The 19,890-nt window shown below is 37.6% G+C and overlaps 1 protein-coding gene across 3 annotated transcripts in view; it reads right to left on the bottom strand.

Moving 5' to 3' along the window:
• SYNPO2 (synaptopodin 2) overlaps positions 1-19,100 on the bottom strand; it is a 163,775-nt gene extending 144,675 nt beyond the window's left edge. For all 3 annotated transcript variants that reach the window (XM_032401095.1, XM_032401097.1, XM_032401096.1), the window contains exon 1: positions 18,818-19,100. In XM_032401095.1, coding sequence (XP_032256986.1) covers positions 18,818-18,922 — 105 coding nt within the window. In that variant the 5' untranslated portion in view covers positions 18,923-19,100. The remainder of the gene's footprint in view (positions 1-18,817) is intronic.
• Positions 19,101-19,890: the final 790 nt, after the last annotated feature.

Below are 19,890 nucleotides of genomic sequence, written 5' to 3'. Positions count from 1 at the left end.
GGGGTCCTGGGATCAAGCCCCACCCACATCCGGCTCCTTGTTCAGCAGGGAGCCTGCTTCTCCCTCTCCCGCTCCCCCTGCTTGTGCTCTCTCTCTGTCAGATGAATAAATAAAATCTTTAAAAAAAGGTTTCAATTCCCTAAATTGTCTGTTTCCTCTAGGGTCCTGTTTTCTATTTGTATATTTTGGTCTTTCCCTTCCATTTTGCTGACGCTCTTCATATTCTTGGTGATCCTCGGGTGGCCTCCCATTTGTACAGTTTTTGACTAAGAGCTCTGTGTGGTGAGGGTTCGAAGAGTCCAGTGTCAGGCTTCAGACCACAACCCATTTCTTCCTGTGCCAGAATGAGAAGGGCTTCATTCTGGGGTACTATTATCCACACAAAATGCCTTCATGTTCCCCACACATTTTTTCAATGTCTTTAGAGAAACTCCACCTTGGACTTTGCCCGGAAGAATACTGGTTACAGAGTGCCCTTCAGTGGGAATGGTGTTGGGGGGCGGGGTTGTATACTGGTACAGCGGTAGACTGCCAGGGAATTCTCTTGTTTCCAACTACTTCTCCCTCCTCCTCCCCTCCTCCTTCTTTTCCTCCTCCTCCCCCCCCCTTCTTCTTCTGTCTTTTAAATAGCCTTATTGAGGTATCTTTGATATAGGCATTAATACCTTTGTCCATTACTTTTAAGACACTAATCTTTTTGCAAAATTTTTATCCTGAAACAAGTGGGAATTTTTTTTCCTCTCAAAAACTTTTCTCCAAGACATTTTTTAAGGTACAAATCAGTACCAATATTTTTAAATGTTTAGAGATGAAAGTACGTTACACAGATTATTTGAGTTTATATTTACTTATTTGATCAGCTAAAAACAATTATACTTGCCAGTGTAATAATGAGTAACATATGCATGACAAGAAAATTTCTCTTTATATATAATAGTTGCCCTCAAATTTATTCAGATAGTCTTCATTTTCACCAAAAAAAAAAAATATATATATATATATATACATATATATATACATATATATATACATATATATGTATATATATATATGTATATATATAGCATGCCCTCAGACTTATAATTCTACTTTTAGAGATTTATTCTCCAGGAATGATCAGACGGGTGCACAAATATATTTTATATATACAAAAGTATTCATCTCGGCACTATTTTTAATGTTGAAACATTAGAAAGAACTTACATGTTCAAGAGGGGATGGGTTATATAAATTGTGGTGAGTCCATACAATGCAATAGTATGCAGCCATTAAAAATTACGATGTGCATCAGTATTCACTGACACAGGATGGTGTTCATGCTGTGTTACTTAATAAGGAAGTACATGTAGTACCATTTCTTTGACATAGAACTGAATGTAAGTGTGATTGTAAGTTAGCACGTGTGCTGGGAGAGGGGTCTAAAATATGGTTCATTGAAATGTTAATAATGTGTCATTCCTGGGCTGTGTGATTTTTACTTTATTTTTATCCTTTCCTGTAATGTTTGAATCTTTTTTTGTAAGAACAATGTGTCATCTTTTATAATCCAAAAATAAAAGCCATTTTCAATTCTAGCTATTTTCTTTTTTTAAAAAAAAACATAAACTGTGAGCAATCCATTTGTGGGATAGAGACATGATTTGATTAAAAATCCTGCACTTTAAGATGAGGAACTAAACTAATCAAATCCAAGTATGCTAAAAACTCTCTCTTTTTTTTGGACACATTTTTCCCAAATGAGAGAGGTTTAAGGAATAGATGAGGAATATCAAATACATTCCCTCTTCTCCATCTAATTAGAATACCTCATAGAAGTGAACAGCTAGGTCAGAATGAGTGGTTTTACTTGATGAGATGGTTCATACCCACTGTCTCTTTGGGGTTTCTAGTAAAGTAAGGAGAACAAAACTTAAAATTATAAATTATGTTAGATCCAGAGTCTGAGTAAAGAAGTTAGATTTCTAAAAACATCAATTGTGTTTAAATCCACAAATTCTTAATGATATTTTAAAAATATATTGGTTACATTAGCATATGTAGCTAGGGAACTCTCTCATTATTTAGAAAAATATAAAGAAAAAGAATCAAGTATTTGCCGAAAAAAAAAGCACAAGAAAATGCAGTGGTAATTCACCGCAAAACAATTTTAAGCATAAAAAAGGAAAATCCTGTGAAAGAATACATTAAATTGATACCATTTTGAGAATTTTTGTTTCGTTTTTTTAAACAAATATGTCTTGTAAATTATAATTTGGAGAAAGGCAAATCAAATTCCCATAAAATGCCGTATAAAGAATTGCCCTTCCAGAAAGCCTGGGTCTGGGTGGCTCAGTCAGTTAAGTGTCAGACTCTTGACTGCAGCTCAGGTCATGATCTCAGGGTCCTGGGATCAAGCTCCACATTGGGCTCCTAGCTCAGTGGGGAGCCTGCTGGAGATTCTCTCACTCCCTCTCCCTCAGCCCGTCCCCTGTCAAATAAATAAATAAATCTTAAAAAAATAATAATAATTGCCTTTTCCAAGAAATACTACACTACTTTTCAAGTTAACAGAGAAAATATGACCTTTCATGGACATTTTCTTTCACCTATTATCTTCTTGATTTAAAACAGACTCTAGCTGCAAGGAACCTTAAAATCATCTATTCTAGATCTTTCATTTTATAAATAGAGAAACTGAGAGCCAGTTTTAGTGACATCACAGTTAAAGGCCACAAAGTCAAGTCAAGTTAGAACCATGCCCAGAATTCAGGCTTCCTGATTCCTAGTTCAGTTCAGTCTTTTCACTGCACCCTTTGGATTGGTGTCTTGTTACTACAAAATCTCAAATAAAAATATGAACACACACATATAAAACATATATAGTACTATTCTAATTACTCTTTAAATAAATATCTCATCAGATAAAGCTTCAGCGACATCAGGCTTTTTGGTGGTTGCCATTCTCATACTAAAGAATAACAGACGTACATCCAGTCATTCATTTATTTTTTCAACAACCTTTTTCAATATATATAAGCCTGCCTTAAGTATCTAGTTACACATATATGTAACACACATGTATATCATCCCCCTTGAAGAGCACTATTTTAGAAGATGCCAATAGCTATGGTCTTGCTTTCAAAGACCAAGGTGCCAACAGAAGTGTGGAAAAATGCAAGTCTTTTAACTAGAAACACTAATGAGAAATGTCTATACTAAAACCGTAACATTTGCTTGTTTAAGTGCAAAATAGGAAGGTATATCGCGCACTGACAACACTCTTTGCCACCTTGGCTCTGGGACACTGAGGCCCGAGTAAGAGTTCCAGTTTAGCAGTACTGTGAATACCTAAAGCAAGGATCTCCTTGTTTCACGCTGTGCCACAGACCCCAGTCTCTGCCATCCCTGTGCCCTTCATCTGCCCAGCCCTGTCCCTGCCCTCCCAAAGCATAATTGTCTTCAGGCTCCCACTTGCCTTTGGTGCAGACTGTGAACTTCAACTTATGTTTTCATCCTTAAAGGTTCTGATGAAGTTTATACACTTCCCCAAACAGTAAGTATTTATTTTTGACTGAATGAAGTTTTATCACTTGGTAAATTACAAATAGGAGTCAGTATTAACCAATCAGTTAAAAAGTAATAGTCTTTATTGTATACGTACTGTGTGCCTGGGAGAAATAAATAGAAGAACATTCTATTTCAGAAAAGATCATGGGCAAAGTTACAGAGGACTGGGGGAAGAATAAATGTGTCATGTTGGGAGAAAATGAGAACAGCCTCACAGGAAGAAGCGAGCGGCTCAGACCAGAAACTGTGAAAGGAGGTGAAGGGCCTTAAAAAAAACTTAAAAAGGAGTTTCTATGAGTGAAGTGCTGAACTTTTGAAAACACACTCCTGGAAAATGCTTATAAAGACCAAATAACTCTCCATTATAGTTCATCTCATGCCTGAATCAAAAAATCCAGTATGTTGTTACTTTTCCATGAAAATCAGTTCAGAAAGACTTATGCAGAATTTCCTGTTTATTCTCTCTCTCTCTCTCTCTCTCTCTCTCTGTGTGTCACACACACACACACAAACACACTGTCTCTCCTTCCTTCTGCAGATAAAGCAACATCAGATTTCATGTCTTAATTTGCTTAGAAAGCTCTCTGGGAAACGAGAGTCATAAAAAGAACAAGATAAAGAAAGGATGAGAATGAAGAGCATGGGGGCAGTGAAGATAGAGAAGAAGGAATTTTCCTTCTCAAATAAGAAAGAGAAGCAGAGGGTCAGACTAGTGAAGGTAATAAAGAACAGAATGGAATAAATATCATAATGGGATCTTTAATTGAATTTGTGTCTCCTCTCAGCCCTGAAGGAACCCTGGTAACTCACTCAGCATGAAGCTCCAGGGTCATCTGGGCAGAGAGGAAACATACAGTGATGTGCTTCCTTTCGTGATCGCAGCTCTGCCTCAGGATGAAATCCTTCTGATCAACATTTCCCCATCTGGCAGGCAAGCAGCCAGAAGACTGGAGACCCAAAAATGGATCACTGCATTTGGACTCCCTGCAGCAGCCTATAAACGTAATATAATATTTACACGACTCAATGCTAAGCACCATCCAATGGAAAATTGTTATGTTTTTCACAAAAGAAATAAAATAAAGTGAGTCCTATGGTCGTACCTGACTCCCAAGGCCTGAGCCTTTCACAAATTTTGTTTTTCATTTTAGCTTCATCTTGACTGATGAAAATAACTCACCACTGTTTGGAAAGTTAAAAACACCAAGAGCTTAATGTATTATCATTTACTTAGAAAAAGCAGCCTTATATAGTAAAAACTTCTTCTAATTTAGAAGACAAGAGTGTGGGGGTGTTGGTGGGGGAGGGAATGAAAAGCTCATTAGCCTTCGCCAAAGGCCCTGGCACAGAGTTTTCCTAACTATGCAGAGATCAGTGTCCTATATTTACTTACCAAGGACAATTTATTTTCTTTTATATTTTCAAAGCACTTGAAATGATTCCTTTTCTTTGTGATGATTTCCATATGCTGTTTCCAAGGAATAAGGCAACATTCTGAAACCATTAAATGCCATCTCACAGGGAGGGATCCCAAGGACTGCAGGGGCCCTTCCAATGACATTGAGATCCAGATCTCAAAAGGCATAGTGTGGAAGACAGCAGATACTCCTTCAATTTCACAAAAGTTGGTTAAATAAAAGTAAAATAACCAGGAAGGTGATACTAGTAATTTTTTTAAACCATTGAATGTTTCCTGTGTGTTAAGTGACTTAGATTTATAATTTCTAATCCTGAAAATAATCCTTAGAGATAAGTCCTAACACTATCCTCATTTTACAAATAAGGAAACCGAGGCACAGAGACTAATATGACTGAAAGAGTCAGAGTCCACTGACTCTAAACAGAGCTCAGGATAATTATATGCAATTAATTCTTTATAGCTTCAGGTATTTTCCTTTAAAAAAATCTGGGGGCTCCTGGGTGGCTCAGTCACTTGGGGGGCCAACTCTTGGTTTCAGCTCAGGTCATCATCTCATCGGTTGTGGGTTCGAACCCTGCCTCAGGCTCCACGCTCAGCATGGAGTCTGCTTAAAGATTCTCTCCCCCTGTCCCTTCCCCCACTCATATGTGTGTGTGTGCTCTCTCTCTCCCTCTCTATCTAAAATACATAAATAAAATCTTTTTTTAAAAAATCTGTACTATTTTTAAGCAAGACAATCATTTAACTTTATTGGCCTTGTAGAATGTATAAGGTTAGGATCCATTGCCTTAAACTAATTAAACTGCATAACAAAGAAATCTTGGTTAGTCATTGATACTGTAAACGTTTTGTGAAATGTTGCATTTTATCAAAATAAACAGGATCTATGTATCAAAGTCTCCTTCACACTCCTTAAATTCTTCTTCTCTCACTGGGAGAATCAATTTCAGAGGAAGAGAAAGCCTAGTTTAATATAATTTCTACCCAAACTTCTCCATAAGAGGCAGTGGCAATTACTCACTTAAATAAAGTGTTCCAGACGCTGGTCAGTAGGCTGCTGCATTATGAAAAGCTGAAATGGATGAGGAGGAAATACGAAGAGGACAGTTCAAAGTTGTTCTAGTGGGATCTGTATGTTAACCATTTAAGGATGGGAAAATAACCACATGATCAGGTTTCCCAGGAGAGAGAGTTTTTCATTCTTATCACTATGAAGGCAGGACTTCCATAGCAATTTCTCATCGAAATGTGTCAGCTACACTGGCATCTTTAGGGTTCCTTGAACTTGCCAAGGATGCTTCTGTCCCAGGGCCCTTTTATACTTGTAGTCACTGCGCCTGAAAAGCTTCCCCCACATATTGGCCAAGCCAGCTGGAACGCCTGAGGACATTTATTTTCATCTAAGAAATGAGAAGGAAATAAGTTTAATCAACTAATGTTTAATCAACATTAACGTAAAGGCTAACATCAGTCCCCTGGGCCAGTCTGGTCCAAGCAGTTATGAATTTCATACAGTATTTGAGGTGACCCCACTGAACTGAGGACCTCCCAACATGGCGGAAGGGAAAGACACTTCCTCACACATTCATTCTCTCTCAGCATATTGTAATATATCACGTTTTATGGTGCTTGATTAAGTTAATTTCCATGTTATTATCCAGTTTTAACTCCCACAAAATGACACAAGTTCTAAAATATTCCTGAAAGGAAGCTATTAAATAAAGATAAGAATTACGTATCAAGCACAAGAGAACAATAATATGGCAGAGTTAACCCTTCTCTATAATCCTACAGAAACTCATCTCAGCCATATTGTGAGATTAAAAACCATTACTGCCTAATCATATGACAGGTAGTTAAAACATCCCAAATTACCAAGAAGACTATTTGGAATATGGATTTATATTCACTGTTGTTAGAGAGGAGCTTTACTTTATTGTGATGGATGATATTAGCCAGTGTTAGAGTGAAGTAATCAGTTCAGAAGATATTTAATAACGAAGTACGCAGAACACAAAAAAATTCTAGGCTTATTTTTCCAACAATGGTTAAAGTCAGGCAATACTCAGTTTAAAACTTTACACAATTTAAACCAAATGATAATGGTTAGAAAGTTCTTCATGGATGCAATAAAAAATGGCTAAAAGAGTACAATTGGCAACAAACTAAGATGTATTTTTTGTTAGCAAATATTGAAGATGCACACCCCCCCCCCCCAAGAAATTGGTAGAAATAGTATTAGAACAAACTAATGTTGGAGGAGGTCTATTGTAAAGTTAAATAAAAGAACATATTTCTGGTATGTCCCAACATATGGTATTTTGATATTTTCATAGATGAAGAACTATTCCTTTGGAGAACCAATAAGGAAGATCATGGAAATAAGTTGTCAAAAGTAAATGAATTATTTAATTTTTAAAAAGTCAGTGTTTTGGGGCACCTGGGTGGCTCAGTCAATTAAGGGTCTGCCTTCAGCTCATGTCATGAGCTCGGGATCCTGGGATCGAGTCCCCGTGCCGGACTCCCTGTTCAGAGGGGAGCCTGCTTCCCCCTCTCCTGCTGCCCCTTCCCTCTGCTTGTGCACTCTCTCTCTCTCTCTCTCTCTCGATCTATCTCAAATAAATAAATAAAATCTTTTTTTAAAAAAGTCAATGTTTTATGGGAAAAAATGTACATAAAACCACTGAGGAAGTAGCTACTTGAACAGGTATTAATAAAGAAAAGATTCTAAGGTAAGGTTATGGAGGTGCCTCCCATAAAATTCATTCAGTGCATAATTTGAAGGCAAATTCATGTTTGGATAAACTGAAGACAGAGTGCAAAAGTGCTGCAGATGTCATCAATATGATTAACTTTATAAAAGCTCACACTTAAAATAGACTAGAATCTTTAACACATGTTGCAGTGATATAGGGAGTGACCAGGAAAGTTTTTGTATCATAGAAATCTGTATCATTGAGGTTCAGTAGTATCTCCTGCGAATCTTTATAAGAGTTGTAGAACCTAAGGATGTTTCACAGTTTTATTTAACAGATAAATTAATATTCCAAGTTTGTTGACCTTTTCTGGAATAAGTGACTCTTAGTCATCGGTACCTGGCCTATATTTTAGAATAATAAATACAATATGTCCCCTAACAATTAACTGCTTTGAAAGCAACTTTTCAAAAAAAGAAATAGATGAAACAGAGATTTTGAAGAGTTGCTGAAAATGTTTTTATGATTATGCGATTTTTCTAGTTGAAAATTATTTAAGTGTGTTATTCTTTAAAATGTCTTATCTGCACACTTAACTAGAAAAAAAGAATTTCTGGGATGCCTGGGTGGCTCAGTCAGTTAAGCATCTGCCTTTGGCTCGGGTCATCATCTCAGGGTCCTGGGATAGAGTCCTGCATCAGGTTCCTTTCTCAGCAAGGAGCCTGCTTCTCCCTTTGCCTGCCGCCCCCCCCACTTATGCTCTCTCTCTGACACATAAATAAATAAAAGCTTAAAAAAAAAAAAAAGAATTTCTAACAGGTTTTCAATCTTTCAAGTAAAAAGCAGCAGTGAGATTTTAACCCTAAAATATTAAAATGTAGCCTATTCTCATTAGTTTGTGAGAACAAAGTGTGGTTATCAGGGAAGATGGAAATCTACCCATCAGATTACAACAAAAACATCTGCATTATCAGTTGAGAATGAAAAAGAATTTCCAGTTAGTGTTTCATTTCTTCAATATGGAGCTACCTATGTTAAGAGGTTATCTTTTTCAGCCATGATAGTCTTTAGATTCAAGTATTGCAATAAATTAAAATTTCGCTAGACCTCTTAATTATACCACATGGGGTCACACTCAGATTTTCAAAATCATAGTCTGTCAGTCACACTGGTCTCACTAAAAAAAAAAAAAACAAAACTTCTGGTCAGTAAGAGTGAGAAGACTTTTTGTGCTGTCAAAATAAAATAAAAATTAGTTTAAAAAATATTGTTTTTATCTTTATTTTATTCTTTAAAATTTTCTTTTTGATATGTTGTATACTGTATATAAAATATTAGCACAGTATTATATATATGTATATATATCTCATTTATACATCCCATATATATACATACATCATTTATACATATATGAGGTATAAATGGGTTACCCTCATAATTGTTTTACTTAAGGAGATACAATCAAAACATTTTGAATACACCACTGGTCTACTGGAAGAAACAAATGTGAACAAAAATTACAGCCACAGGCAGCAGAGTGTATGAAGGCATGAGGTGAAACCTGTGTGTGTTAAAGGGAACACCATCGAGCAAATGCTTATTTACCTCTTACCAGAAAGTTTAGTCAAATCTCCCAGAGAACTGACTCTGAACAGAGTTGTCCAGAGTGAGTCAAATTTCTCCAAGTGTATTAGGGTAGGTGCCAGAGAAAGGGGTGCACACAGCAGGGATGAATCTTGGTGGCAAGAAAGGCAGAGTGTTTTGAGAGAACTGTCGTACTTTCAAATGGCTAAGTGCACATTTAGGGGAGTCCCAGGTGATGGGGCTGGACAGTATGGCAGGGACCAGATGGTGGAGGGTTATGGGTGCCTCCATAACGTGCAGTCATGAGCCGGTGAACAAGGCATGGTGCAGGGAGCCCCTCAGACCATGGGATTCAGCATCAAACTGGCCTCGGTCCTAGACCTGCCATTTGCCAGCTGTGTGATCTTAAATTATTTAGTTAACTTCTCTAACTCTCAGCTTCCTCATCTGCGAGGAAAAAAAGAAGGAGGTAAAGCTATTGTGTATGATATAATTCATAAAGTGCTTAATTGTCTGTACGTAATAAGATTTTGTTACGGTTCTTTTGATGACTATGATGGGGAAACTTTGAAGTATTTTAAGCAGTGATGTAACAGGTGATTTAGAAAAATCACCCTGGCAGCACTCTGTAGCACAAATCTGAGGAATGTGAAACCGAAAGCAGGGAGACAGTTAAAAGGATTATAGTTATCTAAAAGACAAAGAGTAAGGGCCTGGGCTGAAGTCCTAAGTGAAGGCATCCAGGGCAGGAAACAGAATAAGGACCATAGAGGAGGTAGAAAGTCAGTACCCCGTTACCACCTAAATTCATTGCCTTTATACCCCTTTGGGAAAATGACTAAAGTAAACTACACTAGACCCACAAGAGTTGTGTGTGTAGAATACAAACCCTGGAGCCAAACTCCCTAGGTGTGAACCCTAAGTCTAACCCTAATTACCTATATGACCTGGGGAAGTCACTTAACCTCTTTGTGCTTCTGTACTAGGGATCTCAAACAATGACAACCTCACAGAATTTTCTCATCATATTTAAAAAGTGGTTTAAAGAAGTGCCTGACATCCAGGAAACATTATGTATGAGTTTCTTAAATAAACTTATCTACAGAAAATACTGTTAAAGGCAGTAAGATGTTTGGGGAAAATGACATTCATTGGCTGTTATTATAAATTTCTTAGGAAAAAAATAATCTGTATCCTAAAATGGTGAAATTCAAGCCAGGTAAATTTTGATAAAAGGAATGAAGAAAGAGCAGTAAAGGAAGGCGTATTGCCCAGGCTGAATTAGACAGATCATAAACCTGTCGTTCTTTTCAGGAAAATTCATCCACCCCATCGCTTTATCAATCCGATACCCACACTGCTTCCAAATAAAAGTGGAAAAGCTAGCCATGGATGAGCAGGATTATAAAAATCCAAGGCCAAGGTTAGGAAAACTATTTGTTACATAATCAAGTAACAGGAGTTTTCCCACAATGTTTCAAATGGCAAATCCACCGTATTTTTCAGTATATTTATCTGAAACACACCGGATTTAAAGGCCAATTAAAGAAAACTACATCCAGATCATCACAACACCTAACTATACCTACTATTGTCAATGATCTGCCACATACCAATGGATTTCACAAAGACATTGAAGACAGTTTGTTGAGAACCTGGCTAACTCTACTTTTTTATAATAAAAAAAGAATGGTAAATAATTTTTAAAAATAAAATGCCTAAGGTAATTCAATACTATAAATAAGTTCTCATTGAGGTGGTCAAACAATGAAAAATATCTACCAAGCCGCAAATAATATTTTGCTTCTCATATAAGGCTTTTAACTTCATAAAGTTGTTTTCTCTTAAGGATTGAGTTTTTTGTTAAGATTTATTTATTTATTTGAGAGAGAGTGTGTATGTGCACATACATGTGCAAATGGGGGGAGGGGCAGAGGGAGAGAATCTTCAAGCAGATTCCTGCTGAGTGGGGAGCCAGACACAGGGGTCTATCCCACCCCCCAGGAGATCATGACCCCAGCAGAAACCAAGAGTCAGATGCCCAACCAACTGAGTCACCCAGGCACCCCACTCTTAAGGATTGTTTAATGAAGCTGATGCAGGAATTCTCCATTTCCTTTTACAAAAGTCTCATGGCATTCATCATGAATCTCTTAGAATAGATACAATAAAAATCTTGGAATCCATGTATTTTTTTAGGTTTACTTATAAGTAAACTGGTTCACTTTCCAGTCTTGTCTCTCATTGCACATGACCTTGGAGATACATTTCCCATAGTCCTTTTCCTAGATCTCATTAAAAGAAGAAATTGTTATAAATGTTTTTAAGGGTTAAATCTTAGATGGTGACATACTATTTCACATAAACTCTAAATCAGCGTTATGGCAGTTTTCAGCATTACTAAATGATAAACTGTCCTCTTTATCCAAACTGATGCAGAGAGTGGCATGATGCCCCTGCCATCGGGGAAAGAATTATATTTGACTTTGGACTCCTTTATATAAAATTTTTGCAAATAATTAATTTTTTTCAGAATCAGTTTTTTCATCTATAAACTGAGAATAATAAAACTCTACTCAACTGGTATCAAATGATATATGTTAACATACTTGGACAATTGTAAGATATACAATGTGAAGTATTTTTAGCTAAATATAAAAATTAGCTTATATTCCTGGACACTTATTAACCTGATAGAGGGAGGTTAAATTCTTTTGGAAACCATTACCATGAGAAATACACAAATATTATTCAGTTAGGTATAATATGTATGTCACATGATATTACATACTGACTTTTGGAATTTGCAATATGACTTTCTTTAAAAACAACAATCACCCTAGATTAAGACCCAATAAAAGTTCAGAATACTTACTTTTAAGTTAGGAGTTCTGGACCCTGACAGTAATATTCCAGAAACACTTTTTTAGACTAACTAAAAGTATGTGCCTACCTATAGCAAAAAGCATACCAGGTTATTAAAGTGCTGATTCACATTCAGCAAAAGAAAAAGGAAAAAGAAAGAAGTAGCTTACATTTCTTATTTAGCCCAAAGCCAGATTTTCATTCATTCAACCTAGATAAAATAGCTTCAACGTGATCATCTATGGAAATCATATGAGTTGGTGGTAAGTTTTCAAGCTAACATACATCAAATACATGTGATTAATAAATATGAACCTGTGTGACGGAACTGATGTTTTTGAGGAGCGTCAACTCATTCAGTTATAAACATGAAACTTTCATTTCTTCCAGCAACTGCTTTCAAGTAGGAGAAAGCCAAATCCCTCCCTTAATAATACTTTGGTCAGTTCCCAGGCATTTCTGTTGGCTTTTGGTTATTAAAATAGTCTAGTCCAATTACAGCTTCAATCTAATGTCTGTCCCTAGGCGCTCTCCCTAAGCACCGTGGAGGGCTTGTGGCTCCGGGGCTTGGCACCCCGAGGAGGGTGTTGCCTGCTCTTTTCCTACCTCCTTCTAGCTCCTCCCAGGTTGAAGGCAGGAAGACTGGAGAAGGAGGGGGGATGGTAGATATATTTAGTCATAACTGAATGAAGTCCTATTTCTCTCTTTCTGGTTGTTGCACTTCTCTGGTTAACACTGAACAGCCATCTCTGTTCTCTCTGTGGCCAGAGTCCAGATGCTAGGGCAATTTGTGTGGTTTCTTCAAGGAGCCCTGGAGAGCTTTACCACGGCACAGTTCCCTAACATGGGAAATAAGGCTCCTGCCCAGCTCCCTTCCAAAGCCCCCAGTAGTTCCTCAGGATGCCAGCTTGCGCCTGCTGGTCCCTAGCTAAGAGCTTGCCTATCTGGGTAGGGTACCGGCAAGGTGGTTCAAATCCCACCACTTTCTGTGCCAGTCACTCACCCCTGGGAAATGCAAGTATCCTTGCCTTGCCAAATAGGTAAGTTCCTACTCTTCTCTCTCATTCTCTCTCCGTCTCATCTAGGTCTTTTTCTCTCCCTCCTCTTGCATCTTTCTCCAGTTTTACTCCCCCACCCACCACTCCCTACCTCTTTTTTTTTTTAATTTAAATTCAATCAATTAAGATATAATGTATTATTTGTTTCAAGGGTACAGGTCTGTGATTCATCAGTCTTACACAATACACAGGGCTCACCACAACACATACCCTCCCCAAAGTCCATCACCCAGCCACCCCATCCCTCCCACCCCCCTCCCCTCCAGCAACCCTCAGTTTGTTGCCTGAGATTAAGAGTCTCTTATGGTTTATCTCCCTCTCTGGTTTTATCTTGTTTCATTTTTTCCTCTCTTCCCCTATGATCCTCTGCCTTGTTTCTCAAATTCTGCATATCAGTGAAATCATATGATAATTGTCTTTGTCTGACCTCTTATCCCACCTTATTCACATAGGCACTAGGCAGGCCAGCAATTCTATTGACAAAGAAGACATCCTGCTAGGGAATATATTACCAGGTGCCCCTCTTGCAGACACCTCCAATCTTTACAATGATCATTTTTAAGCTTCCCAGCACCTCCTTGCCTCCCAGTAACCCAGAGGTCTTGGCTTCAGAAAGGGAAAACCCTCCCGTTACTAATGATGACTTCATCACAATGCTAAGGACTCAGACAATTCTTGTGCCTCTCTGGTCCTCCTCTTATATCAGCTGGGAAAGAGGCGGTGGGGATGTGCTAGAAGAACATATCACGCCACCCTTCAGGAAGCCCTGTGGTAACATTTCTGGCCTCAACTTTCTACAGCAGTGGTTCTGAATCTTGACCACACATTTGAATTGACTTGGGGGTGTTTATAAATCTTGATACCTGGGGATCCCTTGGCCAATTAAATCACATTTGGATGAAGAGCATGCTATTTTTTATATGCTTCCTTTTGGGGACCACCTTAGCCTCCCTTATTCTCTCAGGCACCTGTTTCTACCAATTCAGAAGGAGAATGCAGATTTGCAATCAAATGCCACCATTTTTTTTATAGCTTAACCTTTGGCAAGTAACTTAGACTTTCTGTGCCTGAATTTCTTCATCTCTAAAATGAGCATATTTTTCAAACTACTTCTTAGGTTATGGGGGTCATTTGAAGAAAAAACACCTTCAAAGAAAATACTGCAAAGAATATTTTTTTGAAAAGAGTTTGATAAATGCAAGCTACATATGTGCCATGTCCCAATAATGGTAAAGTTCATGCAGAGTCATTATCTTAGCTATTGTCTTTCAACAAACAGTGATCTCTCTTAAAACACACAATTCCAAAACAAAGATTTAAAATAACATATGCTTAACAGATTTACCTAGTGCGTACTGACTTCTATAAGCATACCTGTTTTTAGAATTTCTAGAAAGCGCTCAAAAACTCAATAAAAAATGAAGTGATCCATCATATCTCCTAATAAAGATGTTACTAGCTTTCCATATGTAGTAAGGAGCATTTGTCCTCAAATACACATATTCAAACACATTAAAATATTTCTTTTTTTCCCTTTAGAAATAACTATGTTTCTGGAATTATTTTATTTGAAACATTTTAGAGACCTCACTGATGGTACTAATGGATAAGACTATGTTATCTGATTGTGCTTTACTAACACATCTTTATTTAAAGTTTTAAAGAGAGGACATACAGAATCATTAAATCCACTTCTGCCTCATAAAATACATGATTGTAATTTGTCATGTCAATTTTAATAAAAGTTACTTGAAACTTTGAATTGAAATTCAGAGGCACCTGGGTGGTTCAGTAGGTTAAGTGACCAACTCTTGATTTCAGCTCAGCTCATTATCTCAGAGTTGTGAGATCGAGCCCTGAATCAGGCTCCACACTGGGCACAGAGCCTGCTTAAGATTCTCTCTCTCTTTCTTCCTCTGCCCCTCCCCCCACTGCTCTTCCTCTCTCCCTCTTTAAAAAAAAAGAAAGAAAGAAAGAATGAAAGAAAGAAAGAAAGAAAGAAAGAGAAAAAGAAAGAAAGAAAGGCATTTCAATAAGAGAATAATAAATACCATAGCGGTCTTCATGTTTTGAAGAAAGCTTAAAGTTCTAAACATTCAAACATATAAAGGATACAGTGTGAACATTTCTTTGTTCATTATTTTCAAAATGTGAGTTATTACTGAATTGTTCATAAGATTTGTTTGTAAAACAAAAATTTCTCCCCACTTCTTTATACGAAGATTTTCCAAAGTGATCTGTCCAGAGGCATAGCCATGTAAGCACATGTTTGAAAAAGGAGTTTTATAAAGTAAAAGTGCTAACACAATTTTTCTAAGAATATTTGCACACATACAATGGGGTTTTATGTTATAAATATGCTTCAATAAATTTGTTTCTATGAATGATCTCCTGGAAATATACTTTACAGAATATTGTCTTATGACTCTGTATTAGAAATGTTTGCTTTCTATCACATGTATTTAGAATATAAATTAAAAGATATATAAGCATTCAAAAACCAAGCAACTGTTACCGATTATTTGGATCTTTTAAAAATTCAATTTATTCTTGAAAACAAAACCGAATTTTATGGCCTTGAGCTTCAATGTCAACGAAAAGTTTGATTATTAATATTTCTGTCAGTGATCTTTAAAAGTTGGAGCTTGCCTACAGTTCAATCAGCCAGCCAAATACTAAAAATGTTTGAACATCTCTCAAAAGTGACTAAAGGTGTCATTAGAAGGATATTTACTGGCAATTATAAAGCTACTCAATTTCTAATCATTGTTAATAACATTAGACTAGGGTTTTTTTCCCTATTTCAGCTTGTTCAATTTTCATTCTATAAAGAATCATGAAAAACCTGAACACGAGATATTTTATAATAAGCCAAAAATTTGTTGTTACCTCCAGAACTGCTTTGTAGCATTCCCCTTTTAAGGGGGCGTGATGCTAGTACTGTCTGAAATTTCCTTTTCTTTGTTAATATATATTTTCTTTAATCCCCAAATTCATCCTCTGCATGTTCTTCAAAACTGTAAGCACTGTGTTTGCTAGCAACCATCTCCCCCAGCCTTTCTGCCCTGTTCCTCTCCATCCTCCTTCTTGGAGGTAACTTGGCCCTCATAAGCATCACCTTGGAAGAGGAGGAAGCCTATGCTATGCAACGTTCATTTCACCTTGAGCTGAGGGACCGTTACTAGAATTGAGTTGACTTGATATTTTAAATGAAAAACAGTGATCCCAGTGAGGCCATGGACTTGATAACACAGAAAGTGACAAGCACTTTGCTCCAAGGGTTTTCTTCAACAAATAATGCTAGTATAAGAAATTAAATGTAAGTTTGAATTAAGGGGAAAAAATAGACCAACAAAAGTAGGCATTGCCATAGTAACTTAGAAATTTTATCTTCTTTAGAAGCCTCTCCAGTCACTTTTTACATATGGGGAAAACTAGACTGTAAACTGTAGTGTATCTCTCTCTCTCTCTCTCTCTCTCTCTCACACACACACACACACACACACAAATTAAGGCAAACATCCAGATGCCTTCATAATGATCTTTTAGAATTAGCGATCAATTATACTATCACAAACTAGAAAATTAAAGCAAACATCCAAATACTTTAATAACTTTTTTTAAAAACCACAAATATATTTCCAGGGTATTTTAGGAAAGTTGATTTGGGGGGAAGAGCAGGATTGAATTTTTTGACACTCACACACATAATAGCCTCTCTGAATCCTGTTGATAAAGATGTAATCGGCAGAGAAATGCTCACAAAGCACCCTTCACTAGCTATTAGCTTTAGTTCTTAAAAAAAAAAAAAATCACCACATAATAGTTCCGCTTTGCAATAAGCACATTGAGGACTCAGGAGAAACCCAATACCCACCCTATTCTTAAGGTCCGGCCACAAAAGAACTAATAGGGAATAAGAGCATCCAGCCACCTTTGTCTCCACATTTTAACTGGTAGGCAAGTGATTCTAAAGCTGTATACTATTAGGACAGTAAAATACTCTAGCAATATAGAATCTCACTGATGGTAGAGTACAATTTCCTTTTTACTTCTCTCCTTTCCTACCTCACTCAAAATGTTTATCTCTTTCTCCCTCTACACACACACACACACACACACACACACACACACACACACACACACACCACCCCACAAGGGATGACTCAGGAAGGGTGAGAGATTTGTCTCAGGCCGGGCTACAAGTTAGATCAGAGCTGGAATTAGAACCCAAATCTCAGTAACTGGAGCCAGCCAACTGCTATTCTAGACCCAGAACAAATCTAGTTCAGTCTCATGAATTCTGCATACTCCGAATTAGGCATCACTGTTTTGTCTGACGTTTCCTGCCACGGACTCCTAAAGCAACACAATGAAACCACCTTTCCGGATTCTTCAATCGCTGCTAGTTTGAAGCAGAGGACAGTTACTTAAACTCTCTGGGCTCTTTACTTATCTAAAATCCACAGGTTGAACCAGAGGTCTCTGAGAAAATTTCCCATTCTAAACATTTTGCTTTTCACCTTCTGTTTTATGCTTCAGTCTTGATGTTTGAAATTTTCACTAGGTGGCAGGATTCCACCATCGCATTATGAAAGGATTTTTCCGATGGAAGCCTGGGAGCAGAAAATTTCAAAAGAAACTCCTTTCCTCACAGTGAACATTAAAAAAAAAAAAAAAAAAAAAAAGCCAAGAGAAAGGATAACTACAAAGGCCAGTAGTCCACATATTTCATAAGGATCTAGACCCATCTTTAATATATAAAGTGGAAATTAATCAAACATGTTCTTCCATACAATACTACAATTTAGTATCCAATCCAGGTAAAAGTCTGCTTAAATTTCATGCATTTTAAAATTTATTTTAGCTGAATCCCAGTTTAGACAATATCAGATCCCCTCCAGCAAACTGGTAGCAAGAAACAAGCAATATGATGGAAACAAAAGCAATCTAAAACATTTAAAATCGTTATTAGATGCATTTCAAAGTTTCCTATAAGTTACTTACAATGTATTTCTAGTGTCTTTGAATTTTATTTTGAGCACTTAGCTAGATGAGTACACATGATGGGATGGAGTAGATTTCTGCATTTATTTGTCAAATCCTTAAAAGAATATTCTTTCAAATAGATTTTCTGACATTTTCATCATATATTTAAAAGTATTGCCTGAAATTGGTCTTTTCATAAATGCTGCATTGTAAATGTCACTACCAAGGCTTTATACAAGTCCCCAAAAGCCACACCAATTGGTTATGCTGAGTTGAGCATTTCTCTTCTGCCAAAACCAAGTAAAGTAACATGAAACAATAACTCAACTGCATATTCTAACATTGCCTAGAAGAAACGTCCCAAGTGTCTTGCTGGTTGTCAGAGAAGCTGATTAACTAGGCTTTTCTTCAGCTGATAAATACGGCACTCTTTTTTTTCTTTCTATCAATTACTGGTTAATTACATATATGCTATACATTACTCCAAAGTTTTTTTGAAACATGAACAAACCCGCATCCTAGAAAAATTTAGTATCGGCGCCAAAATCAAACTAATACATAAACTCCTGAATCACAACTTGAAAAAAACCATCAAACAGGTTGCTCTCATTCCTTCCCAGCCCAGAGCGGTGATAGCGGCACCTCTTTGGTGGTCCTACCTTAGCAACTTGTAAGGGCTGCTTCTGCTCCTTGCCACCTTGCAATCTGAACCCCCAGGGCGCCCCTCCGGTCATGGAAATGCAGATAAAATCCCCCGTGCCCATTTTCTCCTTTTAGTTGGGTAGCATGAAGAGCTTGAAAAGACGGAGGAGGCTTCGGTGCCGTTGAGATGCGTACTTAGCTCCAGGCGCCTGCCCAGGAGGCAGGATTGGGGAGCGCAGAGCTTCAGCTGCTGCAGCGGCCGCGGGCCGCATTCACAAGGAGGCAGAAGCGCTCCCTAGCATCAAGGACACAGCCCACTTTTGCGTCACGCTCCTTTGCTCAGCCCACTTCAGGCAAAGGAAAGAGACTCGCTCGGAGGAGAAGGTCCTCATTTGGGGCGAGATGGGGGCGGGAAAGCAAAAGTTGTCTAGCACTGATTTAAATGCCAGCACTTAAAAGAATGACTGAGGGGCACCTGAGTGGCTCAGTCGTTAAGCGTCTGCCTTCGGCTCGGGTTATGATCCCAGGGTCCCCCGGATCGAGTCCCTTATAGGGCTCCCTGCTCCACGGAGAGCCTGCTTCTCCCTCTCCCACTCCCCCTGCTTGTGTCCCCTCTCTCGCTGTATCTCTCTGTCAGATAAATAAATAAGATCTTTAAAAAAAAAAAAAAAAGATTGAGAAACTTTCATTTAATAATCCTATGACTAGTAGAGAACACGTGAAGATTTTAATGGCCAGCTGGGCCAGAGTGACATCCTAAAATATGAGCTCTGAAAATCCAACTACTAGACAATTTGATTCTCGCAAATGAATGTTTTGAGAATGACCACAGTGATGATTGAAACAGACAAAAGGGAGTTCAAGAGGGTGAAATTATTATTATTTTTCTAAGCTTCTACTATCTAATTCCATAAGAGGAAATAAAAGAAAGCAAAACATTTGTCTTTTTTTTTAACCTCCTACTCTGAAAAGTACTTTTTTGAACTATGAAAGCGGTGTCTATATTTTAGAGTTGAGGAGGGGGAGGAGAGGAAAGAGGAAGAGGAGAAGAAAAGAATTTCCCCCTGGAAACTACATTCTTTTAACTATG

The sequence above is a fragment of the Phoca vitulina genome, unplaced genomic scaffold (assembly GCF_004348235.1).
Source record: "Phoca vitulina isolate PV1807 unplaced genomic scaffold, GSC_HSeal_1.0 scaffold3, whole genome shotgun sequence".
In the NCBI taxonomy this organism is placed as follows: domain Eukaryota; kingdom Metazoa; phylum Chordata; class Mammalia; order Carnivora; family Phocidae; genus Phoca; species Phoca vitulina.
Note: the sequence above shows the minus strand (reverse complement) of the source record. Positions and strands in the feature narration are given on the sequence as shown.